The following is a 19,111-nucleotide window of genomic DNA, read 5'->3' as shown; positions in this document are numbered from 1 at the left end:
TATCCTCTGTCTCTTACATGGGCAAATAGGAAATTTCAGTTCACCGCGGAACCCTGTGCATCACAATCCTGGTGATTTTCCAGGTCCATCCACCGGACCATGACCATGGTTAGGGCAGGAGTCTCACACAACAGCTAGGAAATTCAGATCCTTACCATTCAGACTCGGGAGAAGAAACAGGATAATGAATGACTAGAGATCAATTACAAATACGTAAGTAGTTTTGATTTGGATTCCAATATGTGGGCACAAGATAGCGAGAAATAATAGTGTTTCCCCCAAACAAGAAGAAAAATGCTACTTGTTCAGAGCAAATATTTTATTCACAAAGCTCACTGGTAATTAAGGATAATAATGCTGGATTCAGAGTACACAAGAGTATGATGTTAGTTTTATTGATAGTGTGCGAAGTCATAAGGGCCAAAAAGTTCCAGGTTCAAATGCTGCCCTGTGCTGTTCTCACATCTCAGTAGGTGCTCCTGGGCTAATCTGGGAAAAGTAAATTAGCAGTGTTTCTACTCTCAATCAGCATCCAACAACCTCTGCAAAGTACATGTGAATGTCAGATGAAGGCAGGATCAAGCTTGGTTGTGATTCTGTCAGTGGTCTTGTGTCCTACCTATGCTCCCAGCGGCAAGTTTTATGTCGTGAATGGCAAGTCACCGGACGCTGGGATTTTTAGTTTGTAACCTTTTCCCCTGAAGATGCAGTCTCCTATGGGAGTGTGTAAAAAAAACTGGGACATAGGGGGAATTTGGGAAAATTATGAAAAAGATCACTACATATTTAATTACCAAAGATTATTATTAGCAGTTTATGGCAACCACATTTCATTACCTTTGTAGAAACACTGACTTTGCTTTTTGTATCTTTGGATGAAATTAGGAGATTTGCTCAATAGCTGGATTTAGTCCGAACCAGGTGGATCAGAGGCGAAAGCAGCAGAGAGATGCTCCGCTAAAACATCCCAATCTTTCACTAGGCCCGTTATTTGTTCGCAAAGTTCCTCCGTCCTGACATTCAGAAAATGCACCGGCCTATCAATGAGGCTGGCTGTATAAGCGATTTAACTCCACTGCTTTTATCTCTCAACCTGACAACAATGCTGACAACGGTTTCATCTGTGAGCTTGAATTACTGAAACCTCTGACAGGGCACGTCATCACTTCAAGGAAATATTGTGGGCTTCTCTCCTTTTATTTCTTCTCGAGTTTTTAATTTGACAGCTACATAAAGGGTAGTCAAAGCCAATAGCTTCATTTTTCTCAGAATCAATGGGTCAACACTGCCCTTACTTTGTTGGGGTGATTAAGCAACTTCCCCAGACAACACTGTGGAGCAATGCCTTGCGGCACACAGTGGCAGAATGTGGTTCTGTGGCTGAAATCTCCATGGCCAAGCTCTTGATCTCAGCCTCCAGGAGTCTGCTGGGTGTCACCCCTGGCTTGCTCCCACGCATCCCAAGATGGTTCACTGGAAATTGACATTGGTAGATGTGGCAGCAAGTTGACCATCATCTGGGATAGGAATGTTTCTTGGCACAAAGGCAACAAGAATTGCTGCTGTCAGCAATGAAGAATAGTTTTGTTCCACCATTGTATTGCAAGAGTACAATAATGTACGGGAATAGAAAGCAAATTTACCATCCTGCCTGCTTGTTCAAAGCTCAAAATATTACTAGAAATTGCAGCAGCAAAGGAGACCATTTTATGCCATTGCCCCTGTCCACTTGAGCTCTATTTCCCTGCTTTTTTCATTCTTCCTTTTAAAAGTTATAATTTCTGCTTCAATGGGCATTTGTGGAAGAGCTTTCCCTGTACTAATACAGTGGTGTGAAAACAGTCCTCTAACTTCCTTTTCCTCCTTCTGTTTATAATCAGCTAATGGAAACAATCTTACTCTATGGTACCTTTTGAAACTTCTGTAATTTTTGTAAACCTCTATTGGTGTGTGTGTGTGGTGTGATGATGTGGCGCTTGGAGGGGAACTTTCAGGTAGTGGTGTTCCCATGCACCTGCTGCCCTTGTCCTTCTAGGTGGTAGAGGTCGTGGGTTTGGAAAGTATTGTCGAAGGAGCCTTGGTGAGTTGCTGCAGTGCAACTTGTAGATGGTGCACACTGCTGCCACTGTGCGTAATGTGGTGCAGAGAATGAATGTTGAAGGTGTTGCCAATCAAATGGGCTGCTTGTCCTGGATGTTGTCCAAGCTTATTGAGTATTGTTGGAGATGCACACATTCAGGCAAGTGGAGAGTACCTTGTTCCTTGTAAATGGTGGACAAGCTTGGGGAGTCAGGAGATGAGTTACTCTCCACAGAATTCCAAGCCTCTGACCTACTCTTGTAGCCACAGTATTTATATAGCTGGTCCAGTTCAGTTATTTCAAATATAAAGTGAGAAAATTCAAGTTGTTTAGAGTCAGAGTTGGTAGGTGTAGTGCACGGCTGCTTCTTGAACCAGTGGAAAAGGAAGTTACAAGAAGTAATGCTCATCTTGATCAAATATATGTAACTGACCCAGAAAATGTATAGGAAATATCGTAGCACCCTTGGAGGACATTGACCACAGTGATAAGGTTTAGCGTGTTCTAGGAATCAGAATTACCTAACTCTAGGGCCCAGGTACATAATTTAAAATGGACTAATGCCAATATAATGAGGGAATAAGCATATGAAATAGATTGAGGGAGGTTGTTCAACAATACTTCAGAAGATGACAAATGGAACACCTTTGAAGGTACTGTACTAAGTATGCAGGTCAAACACTTTTCCCAAAACTAATAAGTTCAGACTGAACAAACATGACCTTAAATGGATCAACAAATTAAAATGATTAAAAGGGAAAATAATATGCACAAATTTTGTAGGGAAGGGAACAGTTGGGATGAATACAAGAAATTGCAGAAATGTGTTAAAAGGGAATCTGAGGGGCAAGGAGATATTGGTTAAAAGTACAGTGGTTGACAGTGATTGTAACAGTAAACGAACATTTCAGAATTACACCAGCAAGGTTGCAGCTGGAGAAACATAAAAGATGCAAAAACACCTGACACTGAGGATGAGCACAATAAATAGCAAATGTTGAAATTATATTTTTTCAATATTCACAAGAGAAAACATAAGCAACATTACTCGGGAAACTTTATTGGAAAGAGAAAATCAGTGACTTTTTAAAAAACTATTTGAGATGGCAGTGCTAGACAGGCCAATTGGGGCCTGAAACAAACAACTCCTTGGGAGAGTTGGCACTTATCCCATTTGTACTGAAGCGCCAGGGAAGATATTTATGAAGAACTGATGACCATTATGGAGAAATCATAGGACACCGGGGAGGTGTCAGAGGTTTGGCTAACATGGTGCCCACATTAAATAAGAGTCACAAAATAAACTTGAGGCAACTGTAGACACATTAGTCCTACCTCCAATTCATACAAAATAGATTATCAGGAGTAAAACCTGAGGATCATCTATTTAAACAACAATCCAGCAAATAGCTCCACTGAGTAGGAGACCAAAGCTTCGGATTCTGAACACTGGACTAACGTCCAATGGGTTATTTGCACCTGACAAAAATAGAGTGGAAATTCCCCCTTATCTCGTTCTCCCGGCAAAAGGTGTCAGTCAGGCTAATGAGCTGTCCACAGAAAAACTGATTCTGTTATGGAAACAACTCAGTTTGGTGGATGCAAAGCAGTAAAAGAAATGGGCTGCCTCAAGTGTTGCTAGGCAAAGAAAAGAAACAGGAGTCAACACAGGGTTTCCTTGTGTAGCCATGAGGAGGCACTTGCAGATGGTGAAGCTCTGTACTGACTGGGAGGGACTTACATATTTAGCTCTCCTTTTTACATTGCTGCTAGCCAACAGTGTAGGCTGAAAATGAGAAGCAAACTAGCACACATGAAGCACAAAGCATGCTAACTCTCTTCACCCATGCACTATTTGCATCACATCAACCTGTTGGGACACATGGCAGAGTTGGATATCGAACCCACAGTGAAGGAGCTTAGAAAAGCTACTGACTCTCTTGCCATGTGTAAAACTCCAAGTGCTGATGCTATACCGGCTGAACTCATCAAGCGTGGGAAACGGGCACTCCTGCAGCATCTGCATGAATTTCTCTGTCTCTGTTGGAGGGAGCGGGTAGTGGCCCAGCAAATGTGCGAGGCAAAGATTGTGACCCTGCACAAGAACAAGGGCGACCGCAGAAATTGCAACAACTTTTGAGGGATCTCCCTGTTGAGCATTGTGGGAGGAGTATTTGCCTGAATCAGACATCAGATTCTGGCTCAACACATCTACCCTGAATCCCAGTGTTTTCAGAACTGGGAGATCCATAATTGACACGATCTTCTCAGTCTGCCAGCTATAAGAGAAATGCTGTGAGAAAAGGAAACCACTGTAAATTGCCTTCAGTGATCTCACCAAGGCAGTCGATCAGGTGAGCGGAGGCAGTCTATTTAAGCAGCTGGAGAAAATTGGATGCCAACCGAAGCTACTCAGTGTGATCTCCTCTTTCCATGACAACATGATAGGTAAGGTCAGCTATGACAGGGAAATACTGGAACCCTTTGAGATCCAAAGTGGGGTCAAACAGGATTGTGTTCTGGCACCGACACTCATTGGCATATTCTTCCCTTTGCTACTGTCATTTGCCTTCAGGTCACCTATGGAGGGTGTCTGCTTACATAGCCGAACTGACAGAAAGTTGTTCAGCCTAACTCGCCTGAGATCCAAGACGAACGTGCACCAAGTGCTCATCAAAGAGTTGCTCTATGCTGACAATGCCACACTATCATTCCATAGTGAGGAACACCTTAGGTGGAAAATGCACAAGCTCTTTCACACTCGTAAAGAGTTAGGTTTGACCATCAGCATCAGGAAGACAAATGTCATGGTCCAGGATGTTGCCATGCCACCATTTATCAGCATTGACAATGTGACACTGGAGGCTATTGATAGCTTCACATATCTAGGCTCCACAACAACCAGCAATCTGTCACTTGATCTTGAAATCAACATACGCATCGCAAAAGCTGCAGCTATTATATCCAAGCTGAGTAAGTGAGTATGGAACGACAGCAACCTGACTGTTGTCATGATCCCCATGGAGACAGATAATGTTTCAAATGATATTTGAACTTCCAGTGATTGACTAGAAGGAACACATAAGGTTTCGAAATTTAAGATTTTTACTGTAACAGACAAACTAAATGCAACTTTGCCTAAATACTATTCAGTGGGCAACTTATAGTCTAAACTACAGAGATCATCACTGGTTTAACTTTTAAAACAAATGAAAATATACTTTATATTTATACTTTTAGAGTTATACTTTACTATCCCTTAAGTAGACACTTTATTCTTCTGGAACCTTTCCAAAGAATTTCTGTGCTCCCGCTGGCCTGCTTCCTTTATCCTTCCCAAGCTGAGTAATTTCTAATCCCCAAAATGATTTTCGTAGTGAGGGTTACCCTAGAGATTTCTCCCTCTAGCCAAATCTAAGTGAATCCTCCAGCCTCATTTAAATCCTCAAGAACTTGGGTCTCTTCAATCCGAGCACAAGTTCCCATCCTCTTTCTGTATGATGAACAATAAAGACTGCCTGTATCTCTCTGTTCTTGTTCTCTCTCTCTCAGTCTCAGATTCTTGCATGTGGACCTGAGAGGTTCAGGGATTTCTCAAGAAAAACCCTGTAATCCGATACAGTAAGTCCCCATTTTAAGTTATTCTGTTTTAAATCTGGTCAGATATTGGGGTCCACATTCACGATTAGTGTTGGAATATCGTTTTAAAGCTGTTTCATGCCGGGTCTGACGTGGGGGTCACGTGACCTGATGGCTGCCATTTTGGAGTGGCCTTCTTGCTCCCTGACCCTCCCTCTCACTGACCCTACTGGTTGCTGCAGTCCCTCCGGCTCGCGGCCTCTTCCACTCCCTTATCCGCTCGTTCGCTGCCGACATTTCCTCCAGCCAGCCCTCCTCCCTCTTGCTGCCTCTCTAGCTTACAAGTCAAAATTGTTTTTCCTGCCTCTTGCTGCTCATCTCCAGTGCCCTCTCTTACAGCAAAAATTCAGAAATAGGAAGCAAGGAGCAGGAGAGGAGGGGTGTGGGAGGTTGGCGAGGAGGAGGGTGTCAGGGAGCTAACTGGAAGAGGAGGCTCCACAAATATCCCCATCCTCAATGATGGGGGAGCCCAGCACATCAGTGCAAAAGATAAGGCTGAAGCATTTGCAACAGCTTCAGCCAGAAGTGCTGAGTGGATGATCCATCTCAGAGGTCCCCAGCATCACAGATGCCAGTCTTCAGCCAATTCGATTCACTCCATGTGATATCAAGAAGCAGCTGAAGACACTAGATACTGCAAAGGCTACAGGCCCAGACAACATCTGGCAATAGTAGTGAAAATTTATGCTCCAGAACTAGCCGTGCCCCTAGCCAAGCTGTTCCAGTACAGCTACAAAACTGACATGGCAAGGTGGAAAACTGCCCAGGTATGTCCTGTCCACAAAAAGCACAACAACTTCAACCCGGCCAATTAGCGCCCCATCAGTCTACTCTCCATCATCAGCAAAGTGATAGAAAGTGTCATCAACAGTGCTATCATGCGGCACTTACTCAGCAATAATCTGCTCACTGCGCTCAGTTTGGGTTCCTTCAGGGCCACTAAGCTCCTGACCTCATTACAGCCATGGTACAAACATGGACAAAAGAGCCGAACTCCAGAGGTGCGATGAAGGTAACTGCCCTTGACATCAAGGCAGCGTTTGGCCAAATGTGGCATAAAGCCGCCCGAACAAAAGTGAAGACAATGAGAATCAGGGGAAACAAACTCCACTGGCTGGAGTCAGACTTAGCACAAAGAAAGATGATTGTGGTTGTTAGAGGTCAGTCATCTCAGTCACGACACTTCACTGCAGGAGTTCCTCAGGGTAGTGTGTTCGGCCCAACCATCTTCAGCTGCTTCATCAATGACCATCCCTCCATCAAAAGGTTAGAAGTGGGGATTGTTCGCTGATGTTCAGCACCATTCGTGACTCCTCAGATATTGAAGCAGTCCATGTTCATACACAGCAAGACCCGGACAATATCCAGGCTTGGGCTGATAAGTGGCAAGTAACATTCGTGTCACACAAGTGCCAGGCAATGACCATCTCCAACAAGAGAGAATTTAACTATCTCCCCATGTCTTTCAATGGCATTAGCATTGTTGAATCCCCCACCATCACCATCCTGGGGGGTTACCATTGACCAGAAACTGAACTGGACCAGCCATTTAAATGTTGTGACTACAAGAGCAGATCAAAGGCTGGGAATTATGCAGAGAGTAACTCGCCCTCTGACTCCCCAAAGCCTGTCTATCATCTACAAGGCACAAGTCAGGATTGTGATGGAATACTTTCCACTTGCCTGGATGAGTGCAGATCCAACAACACAAGAAACTCGACATCATCCAGGACAAAGCAGCCCGCTTGATTGGCACCCCATCTGCCATGTTCAACATTCACTCTCTCCACCACCGAAGAACTCTGGCAGCAATGTACCATCTATTCGACTGGTTGCAGCAATTCACCAAGGCTCCTTTGACAGCACCTTCCAAACCCACGACCTCTACCATCTAGAAGGACAAGGGCAGCAGATGCATGGGAACTCCACCACCCCCATGTACCCCTCCAAGCCATGCACCATCCTGACTTGGAACTATATCGCCGCTCCTTCACTGTCTCTGGGTCAGAATCCAGGAACTCCCCTCCTTACAGCACTGTGGGTGGTCCTACAACACACGGACTGCAGCAGCTCAAGGCAGCAAAACACAATCGCCTTCTGAAGGGTATTTAGAGATGGGCAATAAATGCTGGCCAAGTCAGCGACACTCACATCTCATGAACGAATATATATATATATATATATATATGAAAAAAACCCAAAACTCAGCTGGCTGAGAAGAGGGCCCAGAGAAAACAGAGGCTAGCGAATCATGCACCTTCTCAGCCCACTGTCTTCCTCTGCAGCAAATGTGGCAGAAACTGTCATGTCAGTGTGGGGCTCCTGAGGCAAACCAGGTGATACCTAATATAGTTGACCGCCACAGTGCAAACCATCATCTTATGAGACGGAAGGCTGCCAATATCAGTATACAGCACCTGGATTAAGAAATGCCAAACAATCTTGTCAAATTTACCACAGCTCCCAAACTAGGAGGGGCAGTAGAGTCAGAAAAAAAATGCTCAGAAATTACAAATGAAGTTGAACAAGGTATGCAAGGGGGCAGCGCAGCAGCACATGAATTTAATGCAGAGAACTGTGAAGTATCACACATGGGGAGAAAAATAAATCACAAAGGTACCTGATGAATGCTGTTGAAATAGCTAAGGATGAAGCTGATAGAAACCTCGGAGTCTTAGGAAAGCTCATGTCAAACATGTTCAAATAATTATTGAGCAGCGATCAAAAGAGTCCAATAACTACCTACAGAAGACTACAAATCAGAGGAGCTAAGTTTTATACATTGGTTAGTCTAGCTTCAGAATTACTGAGATGTTGGTCTGTTCAAACAACTACTGGTTTATTTTATACAACTGACTGATGCATACCCATCCTTGTGTTACACTGCTGAAGCCATGAACAGTCCCCCTCCTCTCTCCTAGTCATGTGTCCTCTTACCTTCTCATTATGGGAGATGCTATTTACACAGTACCACACATTAACCTTTGCAAACCCTAACACTACATCTTCCTCCAAGTCTTCTTCATCCATATTTTTTATCCGTATTTACATACTACCCCATCTCTTCGCATGTCTCTGACATCACAGATTCAATGTCAGGAGGCTTCACAACTATCCAGCAACACGTTCTTGTCAGACTCGGAAGATCAGTAGACTCTCTTTGAGCTCCTTTTTCTTGACTTGGATGGTCATCATTGAGAATTGTAGTATTGGGTTCTTTATGAATTTCTGACTCAAGGCAAATGGTATGTTGGCCTTGACTGCAAGGGGATTGGAGTACAGTACAAGAATAAACAAATCTTGCTACAGTTGTGCAGGTTTTGCTAAGATTGCACCTGGATTACTGCGTGCAGTTTTAGTCTCCGCATTTAAGAAAGGATATAAAACAAAAATAAAAATACCTGGAAAAAGTCAGCAGGTCTGGCAGCATCTGCAGAGAGGAACACAGTCAACGCTTCAAGTCCGTATGACTCTTCAACAGAACTGTTGAAGAGTCATACGGACTCGAAGTGTTGGCTGTGTTCCTCACCACAGATACTGCCAAACCTGCTGAGTTTTTTCAGGTATTTTTATTATTGTTTTGGATTCCCAGCATCTGCAGTTTTTTGCTTTTAAGAAAGGATATACTTGCATTGGAGGCGGTACAGTAAAGGTTCACTAGATTGGTCCCTGGGATGAGGGGATTGTCCTCTGATGAGGGGCTGAAAAAGTTGGGCTCATATTCTCTGGAGTTTAGAAGAATGAAGGGCGCTCATTGAAACCTACAAAATTCAAAAGGGGTTTGATAGGGTGGATGCTGAGAGATTGTTTCCAATGGTCGGGGAATCTAAAACCCAGGGGGCACGGTCTCATGCTAAGAGGTTGGTCATTTAGGACTGACATGAGCAGAAATTTCTTCACTCAAAAGGCTGTGAATCTTTGGAATTCTTTATCCCAGAGGGTTGTGGATGCTCCATCGTTGAATACATTTAAAGCTGGGATAGATAGATTTTTGGTCTCTCATGGAATAAAGTGATATGGGCAGCGGTGGGCAAACGAGGTTGAAGCCCAAGATCAACCATGATCGTATAGAATGGCGGAACAGGCTCGATGGGCCATGTGGTCTACTCCTGTTCATATTTCTTATGCAACTTCTGGTTCTTCGAAATGTATTTGATTTCGCAGGTTCATCCCTCTCTTTGAGTTTCGCAAACTGCCTATCCTTGCTTCTTGAGTTTGCCCTCTTTCCTTTGTTTTTTTCTATCCTTCCTCACTTCTGGAGAGGTGACTCCTCTCAATCTCTTGTTCTTGCACTCACGGATAGTCCGGGACTTCTAACCCTGGAAGTAATTCTTTGGGTAGGATGGGAAGTTGTGAGGAATCCACCTGATGAACGTCTTGGTTCCCTCAAAATCCAACAGACCAGGTTTATCAATAAATTCACTTTCTCCCCATGTAGAAAAGGTCAACATTGCTTGGCTTGCTTCCATGTCTAGTTTTTGACTTCTTTACTGCCAACATCCTTGTTGATCACTTTTGGTGGATGGATAGGTATAGAGGTACTTTCTAGAAGGTCACCACCGTCGGATGAATGTGCTTTTTGAACAGAGTATTCCGTCACCAGATTTTCAGCTTCCACTTTTGAAGCAATACTATGGAGTGATGAGTGATCACTCCCATTCTTCTGTTTTTCCTGGTCTAATTTTTTCATTGCGCATTTGTTGTGAGTGAGTGGACTTCCTCCCTCCCCACCACCAAGAACCCCCCCCCATCAACCCCCACCGCCAACCCCCCTCCACTCAACCCCCAACACCAACTCCCATCACAACCCCCCCCACTCATCTCCTGACATCCACCTGCAATATGGCTAAACTATCAATTTTTGTGAGGAGTGCCAGAAGTCAGTGCTGAAGTCACAATCCAGATCTTCACTGCAGCTGGGTAGTTTCAGGGATTTGTTTCTGAAGTCAGCCTTGGATTCTTGCTGACTGGCTTCTTCCGCTTTCCTGATAAGATTCAGGTCTGTTCAGGCTCTTCTGCTTAAAAGAAAGAATTCCTGATCCGATAGAACACGCAATGTTTCCAATATCTGCTTTCCCTTGTACTGAATTGCCACCTGTAACTTTCCCTTGATTTTTGGTTCAATCCCTCCTGGACCATATTAGCTGGGTTTCTGTTGGCTGCAGGCAAAGCGTTGGTAACCATGGTTCATTGTCTGATAAAACCGTTACACTCACTCCAGTATCTAGTTTAAAGTTGGTGACATGCCTGATGTCATTTGTATCTGTGTTCCTGAATGCACGATTAGGGTCATTGATCTCCTCCAGGAAATATTTTTGTTCCTCATTCTGGCAGAAATTATTAAACTTCATTCACAGCTTTGCATGTGAAGACTTCTTCTTTGAAACCTGTGAAGTTAGAGGTTTTACTTGACACATCTTCCCAACATGGCCAATTCTTCTGCAGAGAAAGCATTGTGATGTTTGCAGGATATTGTCCGTGCCTGTGAGTCTTTTTAGCGCCAGAATGCTGGCAGGGTTTTATGGTGTCAGATCCCTGAAGTTTTCCACGGTCCACAGAAGTTGCAGGGATGACTCCTTGGGGACAAGAGATACCCGCAAAGCCGTGGCTGATGACACCTGTGCGGCGGCCTTAAACGGCAGCAGGGCAAAGGTATAGTGAGGCTAATGCTGCAACTCACAATTTGGTGAAGCAGACGATCAGAATGCTGAAAGTGAGGTTCTGGTGCATGGACCGGTCTGGTGGAGCCCTGCAATATGGTCCACGGAGGGTGTCATGCATCATTGTCGCCTGCTGCGCCATTTACAACCTGGCGCTGCACCAGGGAGAGGAGCTGGCTGAGGAGGAGGAGATGGAGGTCTCCTTTGATGAGGGTGAGGAGGTCCTCAAAGGTGACGATGACAGGGTTGAGGCCTTCGCACTGGCTAGACGAGGCAGGCTCGCTTGGGAGGCCCTCATAGCTGCTAGATTTGTGGAGGATGATGGCGACATGCAGTGAGGAGACCCCATAGATCCTCACATTGCATCTGTGAACGTTTGACTCCAGTCTGGCTTATGGCAGCGCACATACTCTCTGTGAGAATGCTCCTGTCATGGAGACTCAGTGGAGGCCCTAATAGTTGCTCGATTGCAGGAGAATAATGATGACATGCAGTGAGGATGCTCCATAGATCTTCACATAGCCTCTGAGAATGTCTGACTCCTGCCTGGCTGAGGGCAGCTCGCTTGCGCTCTGTGATCAGGGTCATATCATAGAGGCACAGCCATGAAACTTTAGAAGCATCTGATCCTTTGTCAGCCTTCAGCACCCAAGCCCTTCAGGAGCACAGCGTCCCTGGTCACAGATGCTGAAGAGGTGGGGGCCAGCCCCACGTTAAAGGTGCTGAGAGAATGATGGAACTCTGAGATGCCTGCTCACGATATTCTGGCAGTAATGACAAGCCGTCGAGGTGTCGCTTCACTCGTGTCCAGTGTGAGGCCAAGCCATCACTTTGGTTTGAAGGCTGCACAAACACAGGGAAGGAGCCCTGGACTGAAGCACCTGCCTTTATTTTGTGCATAAAGGTTTCACATCTGACTGACAAGAACACTGCTCATCAGAACAAGGAGCCACAGCAGGAAGACATACTAGGGAGTTTATTGACAATAGTGAACAGTATGTACAAGTAATTAACACCTATGCCCAGGCTGTGCTCCTTAACTTTTCTAACCCTGCTGCTATGTCTTGGTGCTCCCTGGATATCCACAGCAGAGGTGGAGGCAGCCTGCTGACTGTAATGCCCTGTCTGTGATGACCTTGGCGGGCGTACTCTGGAAGGCTGAGACCGGGAGGGCCCCGGCCCACTTTAGGGGTCCTGCTGTGTGGCAGTGGCCCACTCCTCGGCCTGTGGAGTTGGAGCTGCTGAGGTCACAGGAACAGGGGATCCGGGTGGGCAGGACACTCCAGGAGTCACCTGGATGGATGGTCCTGGGGTATGCACTTGCTGATCCTCCTCCCTATGTGTGCCAGAGGGTCCCAGGCTGATTCCTTGAGGAGGAGGGGTAGCTGGAGTGAGATTGAGCTGCCTGGCACCCCTCTTGCGTACACACTGTTTGAGGCCAACTGTGGCATAAGCGATGGAGTTCAGCCTGCTCAGCAGTGCTAGAGCAATGTCCTGGACCAAGGTCTCTGTGGTGGCCACCATCCTACCAATGTTGACCTCGGTGCATTGGCATGCCAACACTATCTCCTCAGAGTGAAGGCAGATGGGCTCCTCCATAGTGCCTTGCAAGCTGAGGAGTGCAGTGGACATCCCTTCCGGATGTTCCTGAGCTTGCCTTTGCAGCTCCAGCAACTGTGACATAACCGAGCCCAGAGCCTTGTCATCTGACTTGGACTCAGCAAATTTCTGGCCTCCAGCAGTTCTCTGAGTGCCAGACACCTGGGAAGTCCCTGCCACTGCCTGCTGTGGATCAGATAGTGCGATGTGTTCACCAGATTGTCGAGGCTATTCTAAAGTAGGTCCCACTGAGGTGTGTGTCTCTGCGTGGTGCAGGGTGTGGGTGAGCGCTGTGATGGGACTTCAAGGAGGGTGCCTCCAGATTCCTCTTTAGAGGTTTCTTTGGGTCTTGATTGGAGGCCCTGGGTCATGGACTCTGTCGGCTATTTCCCAGATGTGCCTGCGGAAGCAAGGGGAGATAGTTAGTGCATGGCAGTGGCCTGTAAAACAGGACACATCAGAGCACGGTTGTCTGATAGATGCTGCACTGCCGGATCCTCACTTGGTAGAGCACCACCGACCTCACCATCAGCACAGAACCGATCCAGGTTGTCGCCTGCCAGCCGGATGGCTCTGTTTTCAAAGTCCGTGAGGACCTTGATTTCAGGCATTCTTCCAACGAGTCTGCGATGTCTCCCTCTTGTTGTGTGCCAGTTTGTCCTGCATGAATAGAGGTGGAGGAAGTATAAGCAGGACGCCTGCATAGAGGTGGAGGAAGTATAAGCAGGACGCCTGCCAGGCCAGATGATAAATGTGCCTAGCATGTGTAGTCCTGTGGACAGAATGAGGACAACGACAGTGAGTGTGAGAGAGTGAATGGTGATGCCCCTTGAACTGGCAGCAAGTGAGGGCCCTGTGGATGTGTGAAGGGTTTGAGAGTGTGAGAGTTGAGAGTGATGAGAAGAGTTATTTACCCTGGCAGAATGGAGAAGCTCATTCATTCTCTTGCGACACTGGGCGGCTGCCCTCTTTTGCAGGGCATTGGCACTGACCACCGACTCCCAAGCCTGGTTGGTCAGGACGCTGCCCATCCCGCGGCCAGAACAGGGGTAGCAGACATCCAGGCGGGCTTCCATGGCATCCAAAAGGTATTCCAGTGACACGTCGCTAAATCTGGGGGCTGCAATCTTTTTGCCTTCCGTGAACATCTTCCCTGCAGCAGTCGTGGGCTGGAAGCACTGAGATGTGGTGTGCACAACTTTAAATATGGCGCCTGGCGTGATGAAGCAGCGAGGTAATGGTGGGCGGGCGAATGAGAGCCTGCCCGCCTTGGAACCGGTGTGTTTCCCGGGAATGCATAAATAATATGGTGGGTTTGGGATAGTACAGCGTGAAAATCTGCCACTGCGGCCGGCGGGTCAAATGCTGTTTTACTTGCCCACTACCGCACTTAGTGTAAACCTGGGACGATTCCGCCCAGAGTCTAAGAACAATGATTCATAGCAGCAGTACAGTGCTAAGCAGAATAGAACTACATGTTTTAAAGCCGAACAGTTCAGCCATTGTTCTTTGGAGCTCTCCCCTAAAATCAACGGAACTATTCCAAATTATATAATTTCCTACACAAAATCGGCCAAAATTTAATGCCATACCAAAAGCTTTCTGGAGGTTCTAAGGTGCAAACAAAGAAATGCTTTAAAGTATTCTACTCACCAATTGCTCGTCTGAAGTTTTCCATTAATACTTCAGTTTTCTTGATTTCAGATGAATAGACTTCGCTTCCCACCATGGGACAAAATGGGACTTTGTTTCCCAGCTCCTGTGCAATGGCCAGAGCTAAGGCTGTCTACAGGAAGGAAAATAAAGCACATTCATTGAATGCTCTTGTTCAGCATTCAAGGGAAAGTAGGAACAGCAAATTAATCCGTTTTATATTAAAACAAGCTATGAAAACTCAATGAACATATTTTTAAAAAGTCAAATGTCTCAGCACGACAGAGCTGCCCTACGTCAAAAAGAGCAGGACTCATGAATGCTGGTGTCCCTAAATGAGCAAAGCTCCACGTGTCAATGGTGATAATTCCCATTGATACTGGCAAAATCAACAAGACGTACTGCAGGCCTGAGCCAGATTAATTCTTGATTCAATATAAAACGAATTTAGATTTTGAGAACTGTACATTTTTCAACTGGATTAGCTCCACAAGAATCAAATGCATTGGGCTAATTGGAAGCCAAATTGGAGAAGTTTTACATGTATACAACTCAAAATGCAGGGGTGAAGGAGGCCAAACCCCCTCAGCGTTACGAACATAGCCACCGCTGAGCCAACTGGCTACTATACCTTGCCAGTTCCTGGAGGTCCAGCCAACAAAACAGCCCTGCCAGCCATTTTCTTACTTCTAATCAGCTCCACTATAATTCCACAAGCCTAGAGAAAACAAAAGGGAAAAGACAAAGTCAATACTTTTCATTGGGACTTTACCATACCTCTCATCTCACAAGAAACAAAGAAATTGTAACGCAATTAGTATGAAGTTATTCTGTCTGAACAATGTCATTTTTCCCTCACATTGATGATCCATACATTCCCTAATTTATTCTAAACTCTATATTGTGATAGTTTTTTTGGGTCTAAGTATAGTGGCTAAGTACAGTATAGAAGCACAAGGCATGCTATTCTATGGCTTACAAAATTAATTTGGAGCTATTGTGCATGATTCATTTGACCATTAAGGTGAAACAGAACTATTAATAAATAACTTTAAATAATCAAGGATATTCCCAGAAAGAGATACAAAATGGGAAATAAGGCAAGGGTGGGGTGATGTCCAAGTAGATAGATCATTAAAAATTTCATAAATAGGTAAAGAAAATAATCAAGAGACTAACAATCTGCCAGAGTAGAATTACTGACTCATACAAAATAGAAAGGCCTGAGACTTCATCCCCAAGTGAGCTGAGCGGTATGTAAGGTTTGCTTAGCCAAGGAAGCAGCAATGAGTGGCATACCATTCCATCGTTTTGCCATGGGTGCCAACCAATCAGGGTATCTGCTCCTGACTGCCACCAATAAACTGCAAGTCTCTGGACCTCAGATGAGTCATTATCCACAGCTTCCTGGCACACCATGACAGGAGATGCCAACCGGCCAGAAGAGGTCAATGTAAGTGTTAAAACAAATTATTCCCGTCAAAACCCCTTGTGCGGAAGGAGGAACAGGTTTGGTCCTCAGAGGACTAGCATTTGTGCCTCCCCAGCACCCTCCCACTCCAATCCCCCTCCACCAATGCCCAGATTGTCCAAAACACGGTTGCTGTTGAGCAGAAAAGATAAGGCTGCGTTTGAAAATCACTGATATCATCCAGATCTCCTCCTCCCAATAACTGCTGGAGTCTGTTCCCAAGGATCCCAGACTGCAGCCTTGATTCTAGGAATATCTATGTAAAGGTGACTCTGCCATTAAGATTAGCTGAGTCTCCACGCTATCCCAGTGGTCAGGGATCTCCTTCTGTAGTTGCTGTTTTTGCTCATTGAGGGGCAGCGCAGACATAACCTTCACTGCAGGGCAAATTCAATAAAAGTGCAAGGAACAGCGCCAACTACTGTACATGGTCTTCCTCGACCTCACAAAAACCTTTGATTCTGTCAACTGTGAAGGCTTACGAACTATCATCCTCAAATTTGGCTGCCCTGAGAAATTTGGTACCACCGTCTGCCTGCTCCAGAGTGGCGCCAGCTCCCTTCTCATTTTCCTCATTGCAATACTGTACCTCACCTTCAGCAAATCACCCACAGGCGTGGAGACAATCTACAGAACTGATGGGAAACTGCTCAACCTACACTGCCTTCAATCCAAGACCAAAAGCACTCCAACCTCAGTCTTGGAGGATCAGTATGTAGAGCTCAAAAACTGAGCTCCAATTTATTGCTGACTCTTTCTCTGAAGCACATTAGAAAATGGACCTTTCATTAAACACCTGGAAAACTAAGGTCCTCTTCCCACAAGCTTCCACAGCAAAACACCTACCCCTGTAGATTAAGATCAATGGTGAGATCCCAGAAAATTTGGACCATTTTCTGTATCTTGGGAGCCTCCTCTTGATGAAAGTTTAGATTAAATGGATTTGGGTAAGACTCACAATAGGGGTTAGTATGTGGCAATCTGGGAGAAAGGGAATTTACAGACCTTTCTATAAAAGGTAGATGACAGAATGATGGGAGGGAAGAGTAACAGACAAGCTGGCTCTAGAGATAAAAATCCATTGAAACCAAGGTAATTACTGACATCCCCAGGATGTCCAAAGAACTTCACAGCCAGTGAAATACACTCATGAAAGTGAAGTGTTGGCACTGCTATGTAATCAATTGTGGCAGCCAATTTTCACACAGAAAGATCCCTCAAACAATAATGCAATGATCTATTATTCATTTTTGGTGGCGCTCTGTTCATGTCACCAGGATAATTCCCTGTTCCTCTTCAAATAGAACCATGGGATCTTTTACATCAACCTGAGAGGGCAGGTGGATGCTTCAGTTTGCTATCTTTCTGAAGGACAGATGCTTGGACAGAACAGCACTCAGTACTATAATGATGTGTCACCCTGGATTTTTTGCTCAAGTCTTTGGTGTGAAATTTGAATCCACAAACTCATCAGAAGTGGGAATGCTATCTCTGAGCTAAAGTACCGGGCCAGCGTCTGACCGACTGCATCACCATTTCTTCCACATCCCCCTGCAATTATTTTGATTTTGTGGATATGATTGTGTTTTTTCAAACAGCCCCGTTTACTTTTTTTTGGGCATTGTTTTTCCTGTGGTTAAGGGGTCATGCAGGTGGCCAACTAGCCCACATGTCCATCCTTGGCCTGCTGCAATGTTCCAGTGAAGCTCAACGCAAACTGGAGGAACAGCACCTCATCTTCTGACTAGGTACTTAGCCTTTCGGACTTAATATTGAGTTCGACAATTTCAGATCATGAACTCTCTCCTCCATCCCCACCCCTTTTCCGATCCCCCTTTTTCCAATAATTTATTATTTTTTTACAACTATATATATTTTTTTCCCTCCTATTTTTAAATTTATTTTGATCTATTGTTTCATCTCCAGCTTTTAGCCCATTTTGATCCCTTCCCCCCACCCCACCCGCTTGCTTCCCTTAATGTCCCCATTAGCACATCCTTTAGATAATATCACCACCATCAACACCCCTTTTGTCTATGACATCATTGGCAATCTCTTCTTGGCCTCCACCTATCACTGGCCCCCTATCGAGCTCTCCTGTCCTACCCCCTTCTAACAGCTTGTATTTCATCTCATTTCTATATGTCTTAGTTCTGATGAAGGGTCAGGCGGACTCGAAACGTCAACTGTATCCCTCTCCACAGATGCTGTCAGACCTGCTGAGTTTTTCCAGGTACTTTTTGCTTTTGTTCTAGCTCAGTTCATCAGTTTTGCTTGAGGGATAACTTTTGACTAGGACACCGAGAACTACTCTGTTCGACTTCAAATAGTGCCGTGGGATCCTTTACATCTGCTGCTGTATCAGCCTAGATCCTCTCTCTTCAGGTACCATAGCCTAGGACACTGTGATCACAGACTTCCAGGTGTTAGTAAACGGTTATGCTTGGCAAAGTACTACCGTGGTTGCTGTTGACTTCTGCAGGTTCTGGCTAACCAGGAGACTCTCCTGCTCTTACTATCTGCCACAGGTGTATCAAAAGGATTTGTAGGTTGATAATAAACCTGTTTGGCCAGGTTAAGAACACACCTTCCGTGGCAATCAAGTACTGGAGTGGGATTTGAACCCAGAGCCTCTGGCTCAGCTTTCATGATTTCAACGAGTTTCATTACTTGTTAAAATGTTTGATACATCTTCCTCCCTTGCCTCATTCTGTCACATTTTGGATTTTTTTATTCGTTCACAGGATATGGGAGCTGCTGGCTAGGCCAGCATTTACTGTCTATCTCTAATTGCCATCGAGAAAGTAGTGATGAGCTGCCTTCTTGAACCACTGCAGTCCATGTGATGTAGGTACACTCACAATACTTTTAGGAAGGGAGTTCCAGGATTTTGACCCAGCTACAGTGGAGAATTGAAAAAAAGTCTATAAATTGCCTTACTCCCAGACATACAACAAATCAACCCCTACCATGGATCCTACCCAATTCCATTTAGTCTCTCAACCTAAT

The 19,111-nt window shown here is 45.2% G+C and overlaps 1 protein-coding gene across 1 annotated transcript in view; it reads right to left on the bottom strand.

The window, feature by feature from the left end:
• Window positions 1-19,111, bottom strand: part of ruvbl1 (RuvB-like AAA ATPase 1) — a 59,247-nt gene that overhangs the window by 37,801 nt on the left and 2,335 nt on the right. The window contains exons 2-3 of the mRNA XM_078543114.1: window positions 15,263-15,349; window positions 14,632-14,764 (exon numbers count right to left, since the gene is read on the bottom strand). Coding sequence (XP_078399240.1) covers window positions 14,632-14,764; window positions 15,263-15,349 — 220 coding nt within the window. The remainder of the gene's footprint in view (window positions 1-14,631; window positions 14,765-15,262; window positions 15,350-19,111) is intronic.

The sequence above is a fragment of the Cetorhinus maximus genome, chromosome 6 (assembly GCF_964194155.1).
Source record: "Cetorhinus maximus chromosome 6, sCetMax3.hap1.1, whole genome shotgun sequence".
NCBI lineage: Eukaryota > Metazoa > Chordata > Chondrichthyes > Lamniformes > Cetorhinidae > Cetorhinus > Cetorhinus maximus.
Note: the sequence above shows the minus strand (reverse complement) of the source record. Positions and strands in the feature narration are given on the sequence as shown.